Source organism: Lontra canadensis, unplaced genomic scaffold, assembly GCF_010015895.1.
Source record: "Lontra canadensis isolate GAN:19392208 unplaced genomic scaffold, GSC_riverotter_1.0 scaffold9, whole genome shotgun sequence".
NCBI lineage: Eukaryota > Metazoa > Chordata > Mammalia > Carnivora > Mustelidae > Lontra > Lontra canadensis.
Genome location: NW_022631003.1, coordinates 22,090,407 through 22,107,400, shown reverse-complemented (window position 1 = coordinate 22,107,400; position 16,994 = coordinate 22,090,407). Strand labels below are relative to the sequence as shown.

At 39.4% G+C, this 16,994-nt stretch overlaps 1 protein-coding gene across 1 annotated transcript in view; it reads right to left on the bottom strand.

Moving 5' to 3' along the window:
- The window catches only part of PTPRO (protein tyrosine phosphatase receptor type O), a 233,810-nt gene extending 220,463 nt beyond the window's left edge, over nt 1-13,347 (bottom strand). Inside the window, exon 1 of the mRNA XM_032855072.1 lies at nt 13,069-13,347. Within this exon, the coding sequence (XP_032710963.1) occupies nt 13,069-13,143 (75 nt within the window). The 5' untranslated portion in view covers nt 13,144-13,347. The remainder of the gene's footprint in view (nt 1-13,068) is intronic.
- Between the last annotated feature and the right edge of the window lie 3,647 nt (nt 13,348-16,994).

Sequence of the window (16,994 nt, the reverse complement as noted above, 5' to 3'; positions counted from 1 at the left end):
ATGATGGTATCACCTTTCAGAACACTCGAATCAGAACAAGGTTTCCTTTGAGGAGGGCAGGTGGTGGGGAAGATGGCAGACGTGGCCACGGAAGGAATGGTGATCCGGACAACCACTGTAATGTGTGTCTTCTGCGAAAAGATCAGAAATTCTACATCTTTTTAACTAGAAAGTCTGTATTCTTAAATTTTTTATACATAGTATTTAGCTATGGAGAAATGGGTAACAAATACAGCATCTGACATTTTTCTACGTGATTAATTCTTTATAAGATTTATTTATTTATTTGAGAGAGAGAGAGAGAGTGGTGGGGAGAGGCAGAGAATAGGGCAAGAGAGACTCTCAAGCTGACTCTGCGCTGAGCATGGAGCCCCATGGCAGGACTGATCTCAAGACCCCGAGATCATGACCTGAGCTGAAACCGAGAGTCAAAGCCCTTAATGGACTGCACCACCCAGGCACCCCTCTATGTGATTAATTCTGAAGTAGTCACACTATCGAGAAACATACATATAAGGGATGATCCTCAACATTTCATGGTCATAATCGATATGTATAATCATCCACATCCTTAACTGTTGCAAATACAATTGGGAGTTGAGTACAATTGACCCAAAGGCCTACAGCCCAAGGTCCTAAATTGCAGAGGACTGAAAATGCTTGAAAAAAAAATTATCATAGTACATTTAAGTAAAAAGAGTATGTTAAAAATAGTAGGATAGTTTGATACTTTTTACAAACTCAGATACACAGACATTAGAAAAAATTTGGAATGCTATAGCCCCAGATGGTGGTTATTTTGGAATAGAGTGTGTAGGAATGACTGCTTTCCTCTTTTTCTGCATGCTGTATTTGACATAGTTTCCTCAGTGAACACGTATTCGTTTTCGAATTCTTAATCCATTATTATAAAATTCTTGTAGTATGGTGATGCACACCTGATTCATACTGACTTAGAGATTCCAAATTAAGAACTCCCTTCTTTAGAGCCTCCAGAAGGGATGGAGTAAAAGGCTAATTGAAGGCCTCGGCACAGAAACAAGAATTTCAATAGAAGGAGTCTCATTAGGTTCCCAATTAGCCTTCAAAAAAATAAATAAATAAGAAGATGGTGAAAAAGGACTCAGATGAAAAAGGACTCGAAGATACAGCTGTCTTTTGTTAGTTGCAAAAATGCAAAAAATGAATTCAAGGAAGCAATGTGGAGCACCTCTGAAGAACGGCTGATTTTTAGCAGATTTAACAGTTTCAGCTAATTAAAAAGAAGCAACTGATAAGCTGTTTTTAGGATTAAGTCCATAATACTTCATTCTAAGCCCTTGCAATCATTTTAACACAGTTTTGACAACACCAGAATTTCCATATTACAAATCCCAAGTATCTAACCACTTTGAGTGAGGCCTTTAGTCATTTCCGAGAGACTAATTAAAAAGTATGAATTAGCTAGGGAAAACTGTAGAGGAATTTCTCAGTGATGATGAAAAAAATGAACCTGGCCACATCCCATCACTGTATCTATATGTAAATAACCCTATTGTACTGATACATTTCATATGTATATAAAGGATTTTTCTATAATCCTTTAAGGGAGGATCACATGACTCACTGTTTAATAATACATTCTAGACAATATGCAATTCCCTTGGCTTTTTATTATTCACCTTATTAATCAACTTATTCAGAAACTTAAGAAGCCAATTTCTCTTCCTAGATAAAATCTAGGAATTTTAAGTACATCCAAGTAATAAAGCATTTCTTATGGTAATGGCATTGGCACTTATTGTAAATATGATGCTTTTACTTTGCGGTATTTGGCAAGAACACTCCCCTTTTATGGCTACACTTTAGTTTTCAGCACAATGTTAAAGTAAATAGAAATGCCACCGCAGTATCCCTAGGATGTCTATTTTACCGGCCACCAACTTGACTTAAATAAGAAATTTCTGGTTTATCTGAGGGAGAGGATGATGTAGTCTAATTAGTCTAATTCTGATGCAGCCACTCAGAGACAGAAGGAAACTCCTATAAATGTGTTCTTGAAGATTTCCAGAAACCTTGGTTTGATATTTCAAAAAAAGCAGAGTATTACATTTAAGGAAAATAATTTATTAATCATAGAATTGTAATTAATAGCCATGTATGAGAGTATATCAATGTGTGATCACAATTTTCTCCTATTTTCAGTTATAAAGAATATTAATTAATTGACAAACAAAACCAAAATTGAATTAATAGAAAAAAATTACAACTAACCCAAACTTCCACACTTTACCAGCACAGTAATAGACTACAGATATAGATTGGTATATAACAAACTGGTGTAATAGCTTTTAGTTCTCTAGTGAAATACTGATTTACATAACTAAGAGCATTTGTTTTAATCATACTTTTGTATTTTTGTCATTTGAAAACATGACAGTTCAGGCTTTGGTATATATATATATATATATTTTAATGAATGCAACACTAATTTAATCAACCCATTTAACTGTCCATATTTGGATAATGAAATATTTATTTATTTTTATTAAAGATTTTATTTACTTATTTATTATTTATTTGAGGGAGAGAGAGAGTGGGAGCATGAGTGGGGGTAGGGGCAGAAGGAGAGGGAGAAGCAGACTCCCAAATGAGTGTGAAGCCAGGGCAGCAGGCTCAACCTCAGCATACTGAGATCATGATCTCAGCCTAAGTCAGATGCTTAACCAACTGAGCCACCTAGGTCCCCCAGATAATGAAATATTTATTCATGCATGGTGAGAGGAAAATGAGGAAAAACATTGTTTATAAAATTCTTTTCAGTTTGATGTTTTCCATTTGTAAAGCCAAAAGAGAACATACTTTCATATTTTAAGAACTCAGAAGCTACTTTGTTTTAGAAGTTAAAGTAAATTATACACATACTGAATAAGATAGAAATAAGTGGTCAAAAAAATTGGGAACCCGTCTGTTGCTTAGCCATACACATCCTTTGTCCTTGGTGGTTTCTTCTGACCTAATAAAATCCCAGAAAAAAAATACCCGAGGAACCTTATTTGGGTGTCTAAAGGAGTTCATTTTCACTTACTACAAAGCCTTTGCTTCCTCCACAAGATAAACAAAGCAACATTTCCAGACCATTTTTCATTCTGATTCCCCTCCCTCCCAAAGCCCACTCAGCACTACCGCCTGACAGACCCTCCTTCTGACTTCATCTTGCGGTCCAACAGCTGCCTTCTGCCCTGGCAAGCTTGCACACTGCTCTTCCTCTTGAGTCTGTCCCATAACTTCCTCTTGACCTTCCTCACCCCTTTACTCATTTGACATTCATTCATTTATTCAACAAGTATTTATTGCACATCTACTGTGGTCCAGGATCTCTTCTAGCAGCTGGGGGTATGGCATGAACACAGTGGATCAAGTCCTTGCTACGTTATGAAAGCTACAAGCCTTCCAATGGAGGAGTAAGTCATAATAAAGATCTAGTACGACATCACGTAGTGAGGGATACATTCTCTGAAGAAAATAAACTTGGGTAAAAGTGGTAAAATTTTCAGGAGACTTTTTTTTTTTTTTTTTAAGTAGGCTCCATATCAAGCATGGAGCCCAACACAGGGCTTGAACTTATGACCCTGAGATCAAGATCTGAGCTGAGATCAAGAGTCTGACGCTTAACCAACTGAGCCACCCAGGGACCCCCGATGGGGAGGTCCTGGATTGGTCGTTCATGAAAGCCATGTTGAGGAAATTTCTTTTGAATGGAAATTGGAATAAAATAAAAATCTGCATTTATAAAATGCTTATTATGGACCATGCATTTTTCTTACATGAGCACTCTCAAACCCTTATCATGGTTCTTCATGAGATCTTACTGGGAAGAATGAGAGTTGCCTTCCACCCAAATGGCTGTTGAAGCCACGAAAAAGAAGACAGTGTAACAGGCAGAAAATGTGGACTGCTATAAACCGCTTAACGTGGTATGATGGACAGCTGAGGACAGGACAGAGAGATGACAAGCTTCTCACATTTTATCTTTATCACCTGTCAGGTCTGTCGGCAAGTAGTTATTCAGAACAAGCAAGAAAGCAGGAGCAGTCACAACATAGTGCTCTACTAACGTGAAACAGAGATAGTAGTAATGTGTGAAAGCTACAACCAGAAATAGTTCAGCTCAAAGCCAAACCAACCAAACGACGAAACGGATGTCTAAAAGTGGAACAGCCGCCTCTCAGCTGATAGTGATTTCACCATTATACCCAACTGGCAGTAATACTAAAGACAAATAATACTGAACGAAACATATTGTTCTCTCAAGTTGTAATTTAAGATAATTACACTGAAGAATAAGGTTAAAATGAATTTTCCATTTTTAATAGCCAAAAGCCAAAGAATCTTTTTGTACATAAAGTTACCAAAACTAGAGTTAGCATAATCCATAAAATAAGAAGAATATGTACATTTTTTTTTCTTCTAACAGTTTCCTAAATATCAGCCCTGATAAAAAAGTTGGGAATCGTTGCTTTCCTTCATGCAAATTCTTCTGCATGAAGGAAACTCATTAGAAAATTATTTCTACAGTCAAACTTGGGAAATGCTACATGCTAGCTCTCCCTTCTGGAAAACACGAAGCATATTAACATAATAGGGGTTCTGAGAAGTTCTGATACAAAAAAAAATTAATAATCAATGAATTAAGAGTACTTTAAATAAAGTTAGATTATTTCCCAAATTCATGCTATCACAAAATCACATCTGTTGACACTGAGAGTCTCTCATGTCCCATGGAACACATTTTGGAAGATGCTGCTCTAGACACATTTTTATTGTTCTACCTCTCTGCCTTTGCTTTAGTTATTTTCACCATCCTATTTCTTGCTTTCTTTCTTTTTTTTTTCCTACATAACAGTTACTGAGTGTTTACTGTATTCTAGGCACTGTTTAGAGTCCTTTCAATTATCCTCTGAGGTAAATACAACAGATTGCAGAAGGGGCCCCCACACAAGTGAAACAACTTTCTCCACATCCTACTTGTTGGTAAGACTGAAATCTGGTCTCTCTGATCTGACAACTATGCGCTTGACAAATCAGTGGCGGGTCCTCTACTCCTCAGCATCTCCCAAGCTCCACAGAGACCAACAGCCTTCTGATTTTCCCATCCAAAGATGTTTTCCAGATATTAGCTTGTTGGGTCCCCAATGTTGGGTCCCCCAATAATGGGTCCATGGTCAAAGGAGTGAGATTGATACAAAGCAAAGGTCAAGCAAAGCTTTATTTCACTCCAAGCATCAAGAATCAAACCTACCGTCAAACAGACCGATCGGGGCCGCCCCTTACAGAGAGGGCGACCCCTCCCTGCCTCACAGACTAACTTTTATAGAGCAAAGGCCATGTGGTTGGGCCTGGCCACACACACAGGTGGTGAATGAGATTGTAACACACAGAGAAAGCTGCACAGTCATGCTAGGTCACACACGGGTGGCCAACTGAATTACAATTTACCCTATAGTAGACATTGGAACTAGCCTATCACCTTGGTCAGAATTGGCGCCCAAAAGGCGGGGCCCACATTCCTTGGTAGCTAGGGAGACAGTATGCATGCTCTACTGATTGGATGTCTCCACTGACCCAACTCAGCCCTGCATTCTGGCTGTTATTTCCACCTGACCTGACCCACCCTTGTATTTGGGCTTTATTACCTGGGACTGGTTTCCCAGACTTGCTTTTAAGTAAGTTCCCCTGGGTGGGGTAGGGTCAATTTAAGTTTTACTTGCATAAACAACAAAATGGCTGTTCAACCGAGGTGGGGCCCCTCTGGCTAAATAGGCCCTTACAAGCTTATAGGATCTTCCTCTTGCATTTGACGCTGTTGGCCGATCCTTCCAACTTGGAATTTCCTAGAACTGGGATTTCCTTGATTCTGCTTTCCTCTTGTCCCGGTTCCTTATTATTATTTTTTTTAAAAGATTTTTATTTATTTATTTGACAGAGATCACAAGTAGACAGAAAGAGAGGAGGAAGCAGGCTCCCCACTGAGTAGAGAGCCTGATGTGGGGCTCGATCCCAGGACCCTGAGATCATGACCTGAGCTGAAGGCAGAGGCTTTAACCCACTGAGCCACCCAGGTGCCCCCCGTTCCTTATTAAATGTTAGTGCTCCTCAAGGCCCATTGTGGCCCACTGCCCTTCTCCACCTTGCTCTCTGATGGGACATCCCCATTCACATCTCCTGGTCTACCACCACCCCTGGACGTCAGACTTATATTGAAAAAGTACTTGTGTGGCTTTTGGGGTTTCAAACTCAAGATGTTTTCTGCTAAATTCATCATGTCCTTTATCAGTCAAGGTCCCAGTAGGATACTCAGGGGAAATCCTAGATAGTTTAATCAAGGGGTTGTTAATAAAGTGTAGAGCAGGAATAATAGTACCAAGCATGAGGGCAAAGGGGGTAGCTGAGCTGGAGGAAAATGGACACTGTCCAAGGCACATCATTAAAATTGCAACATTTCAGGTGGGGGCATGGATGAGCCTGGTGGTGGGTATTAAGGAGGGCATGTATTGCATGGAGCACTGAGTGTGGTGCATAAACAATGAATCTTGGAACACTGAAAAAAAAAAAACTGCAACATTTCAGGCAAAGGTGTCAGTTACCTAGAAATTAGCATGAATATTACCTTCTCCCCAGTCCCAAACCAATCTTGTCAGTTTTGCTATTTTTAACATTGTCTATCTTCTTTTAGTGTCTTTTCCCAACACCCTAGGGTCAACATTTGCTGTCTCTTAATTGGACCATTATGATATCTATGATATCGTCTTAGCAGTTGACCTGCCTCCAGGTCTGCTCCACCTCCTGGATAACATTTTACTTACAGCCAAAAGCTCTCTTTGAAATGCAAATCTTACCCTGCTAAGCCTTGGCTAACCCTTCAATGATCCTCTTCACCTAGAAAATAAAGACCCTACTTTTTGGTACAACATATAGGAGTCTCCCTGATCTGGCATGTACCATTCCCTTTCCTTTTGTACACACTTGTATTTTCCTAAACACGGCCCTGCTTTTTACAACATTGGGCCTTTGTTCATGCAGTTTTCTCTTTGTGTCCATATTTCTTAACCTAACTCAGGCCAAGCTCAGTTATCTTTTAAGAAATCATCTCCTAACCCATGAGATATAGTTTCCTCTAGCATTTTACCATGGTTTCCTCTATTAAACAAACACAAAACGTCACTTCATACTACATTTTAATGACCTTTTCTATGTCTATTTCCACTATGTCATTTGTGAGGATTCAACTGAAGGTTATCCATTCCTGTACCTACAACATCTGGTACAATTCCTGGCACATAATAAATATCCAATCAATGTTTGATTAACTGAATGGAATTGGACTGCAGTTTTCACTATATTCATTTTCTTACAGAATTATTATGCATATTTATAATTTGTAATTCAATTCTCAAACCAGAGTCCTAGTTCTAATTCTGGTTTCTGAAGCATTTTCCTAAGCTTTTATCGTTTTCCCTTCTTTCATCTCAATTTCCTAGCAAAAAGAAAAGGACAAACCTTTCTTATCAAGAAACCACTACAACCTTGCTTCAAACATTCTGTTTGTTTGGTGGTTTTAATATTTTCAGAAATAAATGGAGTTGGCCTTTTAGGTAACTGGAATGTCTAGGAAAGCAGACATCTTTTACTGGAGAATGAGATTCTAAATGAAAGAGTTGAGAATGATTTTCTGACACAGGATTAAGATATGGTCATACTTACAGAAATAAATTGAAAGTGCCATGTGGAGATGAAAAAAAAAAAAGCCAACAACTAAGGATCAGTACTCTGGAGATCCAGGACAAGCTTGTGAAAGGAAAATCTTACTAATTAGGAGTAATTAGTGATTGTAGATTACATGAGAGGTGCTTAATAAGGTTATTTACATATTGTTCTGAATAACTGGTAGAAACAATATGGAACCTGTTGGAGCCAATAACACCAGGAGAAAAGAGGATGAGAGGCTATGTATTCTGCCTTTCGCTTCATCCCCCACCATTCACCCTCTTGCTCATTCTACCTGTGCCATATTAACTTTGTTTTGGCTCCTCAAGATTAAGGGCAAAGTGCACAAAGCAGTCTCTCACATATTTATTTAAGCAGAAAGAGCTGATACCAATGGGCCTTTGAGGCCATCATAGAAGAGTTCTTTAAGGCTTTGAGTTGCACTCCTGGATTAAACACTACCATAGACAGAACCAAGACTAGGGTGTAGAAAAGGCTTCATCTCTCAAGGGCAAAGTTATGGCAAAAATTAGAGAGATTTCTGTTGGAAGCATGCAGAAATCTTTGTCAGTTGTAGTTGATAGTGGTCACAGAACAATGATGATATGGAAGAGGAAGCAAGAACATGACCTACATTGCTGAGCGTTGGCTGAAGCTACAGGTCACATATAGATGGTAATGAAAGGTATTTCCCCTATTATTTCAACTCTGTTTTTTCACTGATGATAGCACATAGCAGCTGAGATAACACTGGTGCATAAATGAGCAACCAAGAGTGCTATATTTATGGAAAAAATAACACATTGGTATTTTGATTTATAATTTTTAATAAGTTCTTAATATAGAGAACTGGTAACATTTTATTATTTTTTAGTGTAATGATTGCATTGAAATTATAATAATTTAATTCACATAATGATAATTTTCTCATGTTTTCCTTTAAGGTGTGTTCACAAGTCAGTATTATGGTATTTAACACTTCTGAGGCAGAAACTGTATAATGTTGCAAATTTTAATTCTGTTTATGAAGCTTCTATTCTTTGCCTAATTCCAGATCCTAAGCACAATGGAAGACCAAAAAATTACAATATACTTTCCTTTATTTCAGAAATAAATGTATTTGGAGTAATAAAATGAGCGTATAGGTGCTTTCTAGTAAAGCTCATCATTGCAGGGGGGCTATACTAGTGGAAATGTAACAGCACTGGAACTGTGCACCTGAAAGTATTAAATTAGGAAGAAAATGAGAAATAAATATCTGTAGTCATTCCTCTTAGCCCTTTAGTGTGCCACACTGCTACCTATCACAATGGTCTAAGTGAGCGCACCAACTGTATCTAACCTCAAATGGACTTTGCAAACAAACAAGACTCCAGGTGGAATTATATTGATAAAGTTCAGGAGTCAATGTGCTTATAAGTTTAAATACCTTTAAGCTAGTTATTCAGATGTTAGAAATAGTGCTACATTTAAAAACAAAGTACAACTCTTATGTCATTTTTAATTATTTATCCATATAGATGTGTGTTTTCTTATGGACCAAAATGTGGCAGAGGTAAGGTGTGAATTTTTTATTTCTTACTATAACAATAATCTTTCACACAACAAAGAACAAGGGTAAATACGCAGTAATGGAGGATTATTTCTCAATCCCCAGTAGAAGCCCAGCCCAGTGAACACTCCAGCTTACTTGGGATATCCTATGTGGAATGGTTTCTCTAAAAGGTTAGCAACAACAACAACAAAAAAATAAGATATGATAAAAATAAAAGGTTGGAAACAACATTTATCAAAGGAGTCAGTTGACAGAGGAGTTAATAATGCAAACTTCATTGTGAGGAGGGTGGGTTAGGCTGCTCCAAAAAGATGAAAAGATTATGGTTCATTGGCCAACATTGTAGAATACAGAATGTGAACGACACTCCCAGGTGGAAGTGAAACTTCAGTGTGTGTGTGTGTGTGTGTGTGTGCGCGCGCGCGTGCACACATGTGAAAGAGGGGTGGGAGAGGAGAGAGGGAGAGATAGTGAAGTGGAGAAAGGCAGACAGACCTTGGTGAATGGATATTTCTCTTGAATAGAAGTACCATGGCCTACATAATAACACTCATGCTTTATAAAATTAAACCTAAACCTCTTCAGACAATATAATTAGGGCATCTTTCAAATTTAATGTTCTTTGATTACATATCAGGTAAGAGCAGACTGAGAAGAAAATATAGAGAGGAGGTGATGGAAAGAAAGAAGGATTCATGCCAAGACTATGAGTTTAGGGAAACATTCCACTTGACTACTAATGAGCACCATTTCAGGGAAGGAAGAATTAAAATTCCTATGATGTCATATTCTACAATTTGCTTCTTAGTTGACAAAATACTGATACCGAGTGAACTGGTACAGGAAGCAATTTTCAGGAAGAGGTTTAGTAAAGAGGTTCAGTAAAGATAGGATAGGTGAAAGAAATTATATTGTTTTCACTGGGAATGCTGGGAAGATGCACAAGAGGGAGACTCATCAGATAAATACTCCATTTACATTCATATGTGGGTAGAAGATTTTCAGATTGGTAGGCTCCCAGTATACCTAATAATAGAGTTCCACTTTTATTTTCTATTTTTATATGTACCATCAATGTTGATATGAAATTTTAAAATTTCATAGTGAACATTGTGCATATGCAGATATTAGCCTCATAACATACAGTGGATGATTTAGACAATCTGAGATGCTTGATTAAATGTTTCTGTCACTTAGTAATGGATAAGGCATAATGCACAAAGACTTCCATGGCCAGGCACATTTAGGCTATCTTAATGAAACTGCTTATAACGAATCACACAGATTCAAATTTTCAGACTTTCCCATCACTTATACCTAGCTGCTAACTCCTGATTACTGGAAGAGATAAAACTATAAATCAAGCCTCCCATTTTGGTTTCTCTAACGTTATTTCTCTCAGGAATTTTCATTCTTATATAGAAGGTATTTCATATGGAGTAGTGAAAGATTTGTTGACATAATGAGAGCCACAGAGCTTTTCGGGAGGTTGGATAAATGGGTTGTTTCTGACTCAGCACATAGATCTTATCACTGAGATTCAATCAACAATGTGCTATTTAATGATGGAATCGTTTTCAGGTCTACTTTACCGACACTTATTCAGGAAATGCAAATGTACATGCAAATATATTTCCAAATTATGAAGAGATTATATGATGTACCAAATTTATCATGTAATATACTATTCCCAAATGTAAATGCATTATCCTTTGTGCCCAGTTTAATACTTTGGATATTATATGTCAACTGTAACAAAATAAGATTAATGAAATAGCATATGGGAAATATCTGGAAGACAGACTATCACATGGTAGATATTCAGTGTATATACATATATATTTTTTTCATCTGATACATTTTATATCCTGGTCACACAAACACTGCACTTACATAAAATGAAGGGTAATGACTTGTTCTACAAAATTAGTTGTCCCATTACAATGTTTATTTAAATGTCAAGCCTTGTCAATGCATTTATTCTGTGATGCAGTTTAACCATAATTGACACCAATCTGCAAACATACAAAAATACACCTGTTGTGAGGCACATGGTGAAACTCTCTTACAGTCACTGAGAATACCATTATATCAACATTGACTGCATTTTCTCACATCTATATCAAGTTTTCATTAGAAGTTTTGCCACAGTTTTTACACTTTAATTGCAGCACTCTGCCCCCACTCTCAAATCCATTATTTGAGCATTTCTGAAATTCTCCCTCCTTATGAAGAATTCAAATAAAATCCTGCAGTTGTGTCAAAGGTTAGGTTTGGATCGGATGTCATACCTGTAAGTCTTAGTTGTTACTTAGAAAAATGTGTGATGATCCAATTTCCCACTTTGGATTCATCACAAGTGTTGCATAGATGTAATCATGATGACAGAATTTAGCAAATAGAAAAATTAACAGGAAACTTAAGTAAGTCTAATATAATTAGAGGTATGTGCTAAAAGAACAACCTCCTATAGTGAAAACACATGACCAGGCTTGTTGTTTACCAGATTTTAAATAAAATTATTATTACCAACTTAAGAAAAATGTAAAAACATATTAAATATAATTGACAATTTTATTTATTCACTCTGGTGCTCATTCTCCTTGAAACTATTTTTCCTGTTTTTCATTAAGATAAATAAAAACATAGAATATTTCAGATTGATGGCTGTTTTCAATCCACTGGTCCTGTTCCACTATTTCCTTGTCAAGCATTCATAATTAATGGTGCATGTAAGCAAAAAGTGACTCTTTGGTAAGGAAACATTTGCATCCATTAGTGTTTCTGCCCATCTCTAAGGTAAGGATCACGGTGGTGCTGAAAGGACAGCTCCGGGTCACCTGTGGACACACTACTTTGCCAGGAAAGGAAAGGAAGGACCGTGACAAAACTAAAGTAGACACATTGAGGACACAAGTTGTAGACAATTACCTCACAACTTCACACTACTTTCCAAGCAAACATCTAGCTGAAATTTGTTTTAAAGATTTTATGCGCAGTATAGCTGTCAAACTAGGACAAAAAAAAAAAAATAAAAAGCAGCCCCCCCTTTCACTTTTCTCAAAATAACAGCCTAAAACAGCACAATCCAAAGAAAATTCAAAAAAGTGAATTTTACAGATTTTTCTGTCTTTTAAATTGAGAGGTGCCAGCTTTTGTAAATAAGGTGGGGAGGGGGGAAGTGTAAAGATTTTGTAAAGGGAATTATCAGGTTGAAGATGAAGACTCGGGGGAGAAGAGTCTTCTCCAGGCTCAAACTGACACTCCTTATTCAAAGAAAACCATGCTCACGACCCACCCCGGCAGTCTTTTTGAGGACAGTCAGCTCAGCCCCAGGTGTATAATTCCAGGAGAAAGTAAATTAAGACAAAGCACCGCACATACCACTGGGGAGACAGCGGTAAGGTTAAACAGCATCGGGGTGCGGTAGTGACCAGAAGGAAAAGTGACCTCATTTTGCCTGGCGAAACACTAATTAACAAGCCCACGTTTGATGTGGATACCAGCGGTGGTAAAAGAGCACAAAGGGTGAAAGCTGGAGAGAGCAAACTTCCCGGTTCTTCCCCGCTCCCAGCCCTCAAAACCGCCGGGAGCAGGCACACGGAAGAACAACAAAGCTTGCGTCCAGGCTGCACAGCCTGCGCTGCCCGCGGCCGGGCCATCATCGCACCCCGGGGCGCGCCGCTCCCGCGCGGCAGAACCGGGGCGTCCGAGCGCGGACAGGACCGCCCGGGCACGAGTCGGGGGCCGGGGGTATGCTCCCCTACCTTGAGCAGCACAAAGAGCCACAGCAGGGACAGGAGGCTGCGGCCGCCGCGCGGTCTCGTGGGCAGGTGCCCCATCACGGTGCCGAAGGGGACCCGGGGGGACCGCGGCGCGTGCGAGCTCCCCCGGAGGCGGCTCACAATGGCGAACTGAGGCTGCCGCCTCAGACCGTGGGCGCCGAGGCTGCTCCCGGCTGGCGCATGCTGCCGTTCCAGTCCCCTTGCGCCTGCTCCCTTTCCTTTTCTGCGCCGGGGGTCCTCCCGGAAGGTGCCAGGCGCTGCCGTTCTTTAACAGCTAAGGATGGAGAGGGTGGGGATCGGAGTGGGCGAGGCTCTGCCGCCGCCGCCACCAAGGCTGCGGGTGGAGACGCGGGTCCGCGTGGCGAGCGAGAGGCGGGGGCCCTGCACCCAGCCCGTGGTCTGGCAGCCGGATACTCTCACTCTGCGCCGCGGACTCATAAAGTGACAGCAGCCTCCCAGCCCCCCACAGGGGTCCGCCTGCCGCCTCTTATCGCTGGACAGCCCCCATTGCAGGCTCCGCCCCAGCCCTTTCCACAGTCTTGGGGACTGAGGAGTAGTGAGGGGTTTCCCTGACTCCTCTTGAGCAACTTGGGGACCCGATCCCAGTCTCCTCTCAATCTTCCTGCATAGGCTCTCAGTTGCTGTACAGAAGTACAGAAACACTTGGAGGGAACTGGTGGTTGGGATGGGAGTGATGGAGTGCGTGGTGCCCGCATGTGTGTTTGATGGGGGGATTCCATTCTCTCCAACCCACTCCTACCCGGGAGGAAAGAGTATAATTACATACTCTTTCCATTTGAAATCAGCTCTTACAAATTTCAGGGGCTGTCTTTTGATACCAAAGTCGGTCAGGTTGCCTGAAGTGGAATGTAAAAGCCAAGGAGGGGGGGATCACAATATACTGCATATATTTATAAACATATACTTGCAAATGTGTAATTATTTGAGCCTTTCCAGAGTGGTATACTATTCTACATTCTCACTAGCAACAGTTGTGGGGCGGGGACGAGGTTGGTAGTTAAAGAGAGGTAATACGAGCAATCTTTGTGGTAATGATACAGTTCCCGGATCTTGATTGTGGTGGAGGCTACACAAATCTGCCTAGATGATCAAACGCATAGAAACTTCATGTGGCCCAGAGCACACACATACAAATGTCTGTAAAACTGGTGAAATTTGGGGGCACCTGGGTGACTCAGTCAGCTAAGTGCTTGCTTTGCGCTCAGGTCATGATCCTGGGGTCTGGGATGGAGCCCCTAGTCAGGCTCAGTGGGGAGCCTACTTCTCCCGCTCGTACTACCTCTCCCTGCAGTCATGCTCTCTGGCTCCCACTCTCTCTAACTCAAATCAATAAATAACATCTTAAAAAATTGATGAAATTTGAATAAGATCTATGAACTGTACCAATGTGTTTGGTAACTACATACTGTAGTTAAATAAAATGTTACCTTTGGAGAAAGCTAGGTGAAGGATAAATAGGACGGTCCTGAACTATCTTTTTATTGAGATATAATTGACATATAGCATTATATTAGTTTTAGGTGTACAACATAATGATTCAATGTTTGTATGTATTGTGAAATGATCACCAAAACAAGTCTAGTTAACATGGTCATCACACAGTTAGTGTTTTTTCTTGTGATGGGAACTAAGATCTACTTTTTCAGCAACATTCAAATATACAATATTAACTACCGTTACCATCCTGTATATTACATCCCCTTGACTTATTTAGTTTGTAAATGAAAACTTCGAACTTTTGACCCCCTTCACCCATATATTTTTAAACAAGTGTGAATTACTCCTGAATAACTGATCTGTGACTTTTAAGAAGCTCAGGCAACTACTTCCTAGCTGTTATGTGTAGTTTTTGGAAGATGTCTGTTAAAATAAACTACGTGTACTCTATTCAAATACAAATCACTCCGGGGTGCTAGATGACTCAGTGGGTTAAGCATCTGCCTTCTGCTCAGGTCATGATCCCAAGGTGGTGGGATTGATCCCCACATGGGACTCTCTGCTCAGTGGGGAGCCTGCTTCTTCCTCTCCCTCTGCCTACAGCTCCCTCTATTTGTGCTCTCTCTCTTTCTCTCTCCTCTGTCAAATAAATAAATAAAATCTTCAAAAAATATGTATATATATTTATCACTCCTTATTATCATGTAAATGACCTTTGCTGTGCCTTGCCAATAATGGAACTTCCTATTTGTCTTTGAGACATGCTTCAGCACCAGGAGACAGACAAGGTGACCTTGGTGATGAATGTAGGAGTTTGCCTCAGACCCACAGTTAGGGAGTAGTTGGCATGAAAAATGACCCAGGGCTATGTTTACTCAACTCTTTGCTAGATAACTTAATGACCAAACACAAATCACTTGGTTGGTACGTATATGTGTGTCTAAGAAAGATTTAGATTGAATATATTTACATGTGTATGTATGTGTACTAAATGCTCAAAGATGTAAAGAATAATGGTCTAAATTTATGTGAAAATACTGCCTTTTGTGTCTTCCTTTAAAAGCATCTTTTGTTGTCATGTTCTTCCCCCTCATATGCTCACTTTTAGTGCCTTTATACCCTCTCTTTGTTGGCCTGGACCTTTTCTTTCTCTTGGGAAAAGATTAGCTGCTTTTCCCTCCCTCTGGATCAGACACATGGGCTACCTGAAAATTTTGTTCTTGGGACTGGAGCTATAGGGGCTTTGTTTTGATATGTTTTCCTTTTAGTTTGAAGCTCCTGAAAGCAACATTCTATTCTCACACTCTCTCAAAAGTGGCACTAAAGTGATTTAATGTCTAGAACTAAAGATATGTTTAGATCAGTGGCAAAAGCCTACTCACAAGTTGTGAATAATTCCTCTTTTGAGTCGAGTTTGATTTTAAAGTGTTATGGTTTGCATATATATATATATATATATATATATCTTTATATGTGTGTTTACATGTATGTGAGTGTATGTGTGTAGATACACAGGTATAGGCTTAGCTGATATATGTAGGGCAGTAGAAAGCAATTCTATTGATCATACAATCATCCTGTAAATGCAAAAAGAAATTTCACAGTGATGTATATTTTTACAGAATCATACTTGCTATGTTGTCTTTCTATTTTTTCTTCCTCACTTACACCACAATTTGTTTAGCCTTTAATGCCCTCATACATGGGTACATATGGACCACTTCTGGAGAACAATAACAGTGAATGGTAACCAGCAAAACTTTACCCATTAAAGTATTTATAATTAGCATTATTAATATTCCATTAAGTACCACTATGATTAGATGGCCTGAAGACTGACAGTATCATTTCATAACCACAGAAGATTTTCTTTCCAGAGAAGAGTGTTTTACTTAGTTGCTGATGATAAAGGAAAAAAAAAAAAAGTTTCACTTGTTTTTATTGCACTTAAAATGGTAACAGTCTTGGGAATCTTCCTAGAAGAAGCTCCCAAGAAGAATGTGAAAACTAGATCATCAGCAGTTTGGGGTCTTCAATCTATGGGGCATGCTCTGTGCCTCTTTTAACTATCAACTAGTTTTCCAGTGGAATACTTCCAAAGTATGGTAAATCTTATGCTAGCTTTCAGGCTCCAAAGCGGCAGGAACTGTCATGGGCGCGTATAGTACAAGCAGTAATGTGTGTTTCACTGATCCTTTCAAAATGTTTGTTCTGATTTCATCATCCCGACAATACTTATTGGGTAAAGAAGACACAGATCATTATCACCAACTATTTTATCCCTATGGCTGCTTTTCTTGGAGAAAAGATACATGGACAAAACAGAATCTGTTATGTGCTCTCAGGCAGGTGTTTAAAAAATGAATTTGCACAAATTGAAATAAAGCTCTCTGCAGCCTTTGCGAGTAATAATAACGTTGCTAATGAACAAGAGACTGGAAGATCTCTCT